This window comes from Lycium ferocissimum, chromosome 11, assembly GCF_029784015.1.
Source record: "Lycium ferocissimum isolate CSIRO_LF1 chromosome 11, AGI_CSIRO_Lferr_CH_V1, whole genome shotgun sequence".
NCBI lineage: Eukaryota > Viridiplantae > Streptophyta > Magnoliopsida > Solanales > Solanaceae > Lycium > Lycium ferocissimum.
In genome coordinates, this window is record NC_081352.1 from 45,591,195 (window position 1) to 45,596,152 (window position 4,958).

The window sequence follows — 4,958 nt, forward strand, 5'->3', positions numbered from 1 at the left end:
ATAGTCTTTGCCACCTACAGGACATCCAAAATTTAAAAGCAGCAGTCTTTAGAGACAAGGAATGAGAAGAATAGTGTCTAAGTGACGCATTTTGAACCCCAATCAAAGAGTAAAAGATGTAACCCTTCGCATGCCAATCTTCTTATTAGTCAAAGTGACACATTATATCATTTTTTGTACATTTCTTGGGGGTGCGTTAGGCCCCAGCTATAGTTTGACGCATAGGGGACCCGCACTGTTACACGTTCAGGGTCTGGACGAAATTTCGTAGAATACTGGCACCAGGATGACAAATTGGTACAAGTAAAGGGTCTTTCAAGCCATTCTGCCAAAAACTGAGAAGAAAATGAGCAGGCAGCCTAAAAAAATTAAAAAAAAAAAAAAAAAAAAAAAAGAGCATGGTATAAAGAAGAAGCTACTCGAAATGTCTCTTCGTGCTTCATCAGATTGGACATTTGAGCAGAAGAAGTTGCAGGGTTTGCGCTTCAAATGGCTGGTCTTTAATTTTTGCCTTTAAATGGGCCGATCTTTAATTTTTGCCTTTCAAAATAGAATTTATGCTTAGTGGAGCATAAATTCTTTAAGGGCGCGAGACATAACTTGTGAGATATTATAATGCGAAAATATGAACTTATGCCCCATAAAAAAATTATTTGCATTGAGCGGCAAAAATGAAAGAGCACAAAATAAGGCAAGAGTGCAAATGACCCATTTGAACAATGTGTGCTCCACTCACATGGAATGCCTAAATATTATCCTAAGCTGATCCAATCAACTGTGCCACTCTTGGCGATCAAGTAAGAAAAATGAAAGACATGCGCTCCGTAAACAATAGAATATTATCCACACTTGAGGCATTTTATTATTTAATTGATACAATATTCCATTAGTACAGCTAATAATATATGAAATAGTAATTCACTATCAGAAAATCACTAATTATGAACAGACGTTTCTTTGGAATTTGACTTGTAGGTAAGAAATTTTTGAGGAAAAATTCGTCAAAAACGTTCCGACTTACCAAATTACAACAATTCCATTGGAAATTAGGGATTTGCTGATGGTGATTTCAGCTTGCGTTTCATCACAAGGTTGATCATTCAATAGTGATTTCCACACTCAAATTTTTGACAACTTGGTAATATGCATCGTATGCAGCCCTATTTAGTGCAATTTCTTTCTTTCCACTAAATTTTCCCTTCGCAACAAATTTTCCATCAACAAAAACTTCAATTTCTCCAGTTTTCTCCCATAAATCAACATATTTAACCCTCAATCGATTCTTCTGACATAGCTCGTTAAATTTCTTAATGGGCTGAATCTCAAGTGTAGCTGGAGTAATTAGAGGCTGCAACAAATCTTTTACCGCCTGTCATCCAAATATACATAGTATTTTGTTAACGAACACCTCCAAGGATACCTACCATAAGCTAGAAAACAAATATTGCATAAATTTTAGAGTTAAGAAAATAAAACCACCTGCCAAGTTGTATCCATGGAGAAATTGGAATCAATATAGATGGCACCAATCAAAGATTCAACTATATCTGCAAGAACTTTAGGGGGGTCAATGCGACCTGCTGAATGCAATGGGTACTCTAATGTAGCAGCTCTGAATTCTTCTACCTGTGGAAAAAAAAAACACACACATGTGGGCAAAATGATTTTTTTTTAAATCTTGGACAAGGTGAGAAAATTTCATCAGCATATTCTTCACAATGAAATTTACATACTCTACTCTTTTATGTCACTACAATTCATACTCACACACTTTTTCTCACCAGAACTCAAAAAACAAACGTATTATTCAAATTTGTGTTTTATTAAATATACTATTTCACTTTCTCATTCCTTTTCGATGTGATATTTACTTAGGGGTCGTTTGGTGTGAAGGATAAGCAAAAATAGTCGCGGAATAACATTTTAGTACCTCCTTATCTCATGTTTGGTTGGAACAAAAATCCGAGATAACTAATCCCGAGATTAGTTATCCCGGGATTGTAGCCTTATTTTATCCCACCTACTTGAGAATATGTGAATATAAAAATAAGCAAACATTAAAACTTATCCCCAGGTTAGTTATCCTTGGATAAGTTGTTTCCCAACCAAACGAACTTGCTTAAAGTATTATATGCACTTTTTTTTTATCTTTTTCAAATTCTGCCTATCCTCCTTTTGACCGAATTCACTAGTCTAAGTCTCCGTTATGAATGTCACGTTCGATTTGAACTTGTACCTGGAATAAAGAACATTGTCCTTTTTCCAATTTACCCACCTACTTGGTAGAATATCGTGAATATAGAAAATAAGCAAACACAATAAGAAAAAGTTGTAAATGAAATGAACTTATCAGTTACTTGTGGACTAAAATTAAAGGATGTTTAATGAATTGAACTTGCTGTAACTTACTTGTCCTTTAAATAAATGCATCGTGTGACGTAAATAGTCATGCAAATTGTATTTGATGGCGACTCTAGCAAGTTTCTCGGTATCTACATTAGCTCTTTTCAACTCCGTGAGTTTCCCAGAATCTAGATCAGGATAAGCAAAATAATGTTCCTTTGCTATTAACTGATTCAGAACAGAGTCACCTACATCAGATGTTAATGAGTTCAAAATTTAGAGTTAGTGAATTCACAATAAAATGTGTATATATAGGTTTTTGTCGTCCCAAATTATGCGATCAATCTTTCACCGGTACAAAATTTATTTTTTTTTTTTTAAAAAATTATGGTCTAAATTAAGCCATAAATATTTATATGGTGAATCTTATCCCGACCGAAAAGGTTAAGTTGGAGCACCACTATAGGATGGGACCTGTTCGCATGATGTATGTTGGAACTTTTTGGGGTTGATAAGGGGAAAGAACAAATCATAAATCATACGATAGAATAGGGAGTTTAGAATTAAATTACTTTTAAATAAAAAGGTGTTAACGAGTAGAGAGAGAGCGCATTCGTTTGGTTGGAAACTAGTTATCCTAGAATTATTTATCATGAAATTAGTTATCTCATCCTCTCACAGGTATAAAATAACAGATAACTAATTCCGAAATTAATTTTATCGCGATTTTCTTCCAACCAAACGTGCGATAACGCATCTCAAATTTAATCCGGAATTATTTATCCCTTATCCATCGGACCAAACGTCTTTCTTTCTTCTTTCAACATTGACTATTACTGGACCCACCTTGTTGTTCTCCTCCTTCCCATCAGAAGCCTATTCCTCTTTCCTCTCTTCACTTTATCCATAGACAATCAAAAAAATAAGATGGAAGATGGAGTCGCGAAGTAGGTAAAGAACAATTGGAGATGAAGGGAATGAGAAGGGGATCTGGTTTCCGCTTTTCTTAAAAGACAACGATGACCCTCATTTTGGATGTTTTTATTGTATTGTTAAGGGCACTTTTGAGGAAAAAAAAATGAATACCTTGCTAACCAACTAACTTCATGTATATAAAATTCGGAAAAAAGTAATGACCTCAGTTGGACTCGAAGCTCAAGATTAGCTTCTTACCTAAATACTCCAATCTATCGTTAGATGGGCAGTGTTGGAAGGAACCATGAGTAAAAGCTTGATGTAACAAGTTGGGATTCTTGAATTTGTATGCTGTTATTTCCTCCACGAACCTCTCCCGGAGAACATGATTGTCATCATCAAGTGTTAATTGCTTTCTAATTTTTTTGGCTAACTGAAGGTTTTGTGATTTCATGGTTATATATCACTATCAAGTTATAAGGAGCTTGAATGGTGGTCTTTTAGTTCGGAGTGAGTTTATATAGAACTTTTTTTTTTTTTTTTGTAAACATAATGATAGAAAGTGAGAAAATGACAAAAATAGTCCCTTATGTTTGAGGGTAGGTTCAAAAATACTCACATTAATTATGTACTTAGTAGTTTTGGTCCTTTAAGTTTGTCAAAAGATAATACTTTTAATCTCTGTCAGATATTTACCGAACATCATTGGGATTTGATTTGAACTACTAAAAACAAGTTAGCGGAAACTCACATTTAGCGGTATAAATTTTATAGTTTTTGCTATTTTTAATTTATTTAGAGGGGAACGGAGCCTTTTTTTAAAAAGTAAATAAATTTAAATCTTAAATTTGCTTACATATTTTCAAAAGCCTACTTGTATCGCTCGAAAGAAGTGAATGGAGAGTAGACAGATAAACTTTCATGCACCCGCCAACCATTTATGTGTCATTTTCTTCTGGTAGTACAATTTGAAAAAAGAAAAGAAAAGGTCTAAATTTGCTCGTAACCTTTACGCTATAGTTCAAATTTATCTTCCGTTAATATTTAGGGATAAATATGCTCTTGTCATCACAAGATTGATTTAAATATGCCTTTATTCACTAACGACATAAGCTTATCAACACAGGACATGCATATTTGATAAGAGAAAAGAGTTAAATTTGCCCTTAAAATATGTAAATAGTCCAGGTTTGCTCTGAATTTTGAAGAAGGCGTCACAGCCCAGTTTAAGAAACATCGTGTATATTCTTCAATACGCTGAACCTCCAATGATAATATATCTATTCCCCAAGCTTAAATTAACCATTCTCAAGCTTCAACTCATCCCCAATAAAATTAAGCAATGAATTATTGCACCACCAAGTTAGTTTTTCGCTTATAAAAACTCCATCACCAATCTTTTGTAGATCATCAGAACTGATGCCAAAACTCCACATTGATCTTCTAATGCTAAAACAAATTTAGTACATAGTATTTAACTTCTAAATCATTTGCAATAATATTATGTTGGTCAAGATGGGTTATAGTGACGGAGGGTTGTAGTCTTATGATAAAGGTAAAACGATGACATATGAAAATGATAAAGATAAAGGTGTGAGAGAAACCATTTGAATTGAGTTTTTATTTTTTTTTTTTTTTTTTTTTTTGTGTGTGTGTGTGTTCTTTTTTTTTCGTGAGCGTCGTCGGGGTGAAGTGGTGGT

General features: G+C 33.9%; 1 protein-coding gene across 1 annotated transcript; it reads right to left on the reverse strand.

Moving 5' to 3' along the window:
- Positions 1-825: 825 nt before the first annotated feature.
- LOC132038619 (ribonuclease 3-like protein 3) lies at positions 826-3,760 on the reverse strand. The gene is made up of 4 exons (XM_059429300.1): positions 3,517-3,760; positions 2,410-2,591; positions 1,480-1,626; positions 826-1,369 (listed from the first exon to the last, which is right to left on the reverse strand). Exons 1-4 carry the CDS (start codon positions 3,710-3,712, stop codon positions 1,097-1,099), a joined length of 798 nt encoding a protein of 265 aa, XP_059285283.1. The 5' UTR covers positions 3,713-3,760; the 3' UTR covers positions 826-1,096.
- Positions 3,761-4,958: the final 1,198 nt, after the last annotated feature.

Bases quoted from the DNA above. Each gene is read 5' to 3' on its own strand.
- LOC132038619 (XM_059429300.1), bottom strand. From the start codon at position 3,712: ATGAAATCACAAAACCTTCAGTTAGCCAAAAAAATTAGAAAGCAATTA. The intron at 2,592-3,516 runs GTAAGAAGCTAA...CATCTGATGTAG, and splicing joins CGATAGATTGGAGTATTTAG to GTGACTCTGTTCTGAATCAG. The intron at 1,627-2,409 runs GTAAGTTACAGC...TTTTTTCCACAG, and splicing joins TGCATTTATTTAAAGGACAA to GTAGAAGAATTCAGAGCTGC.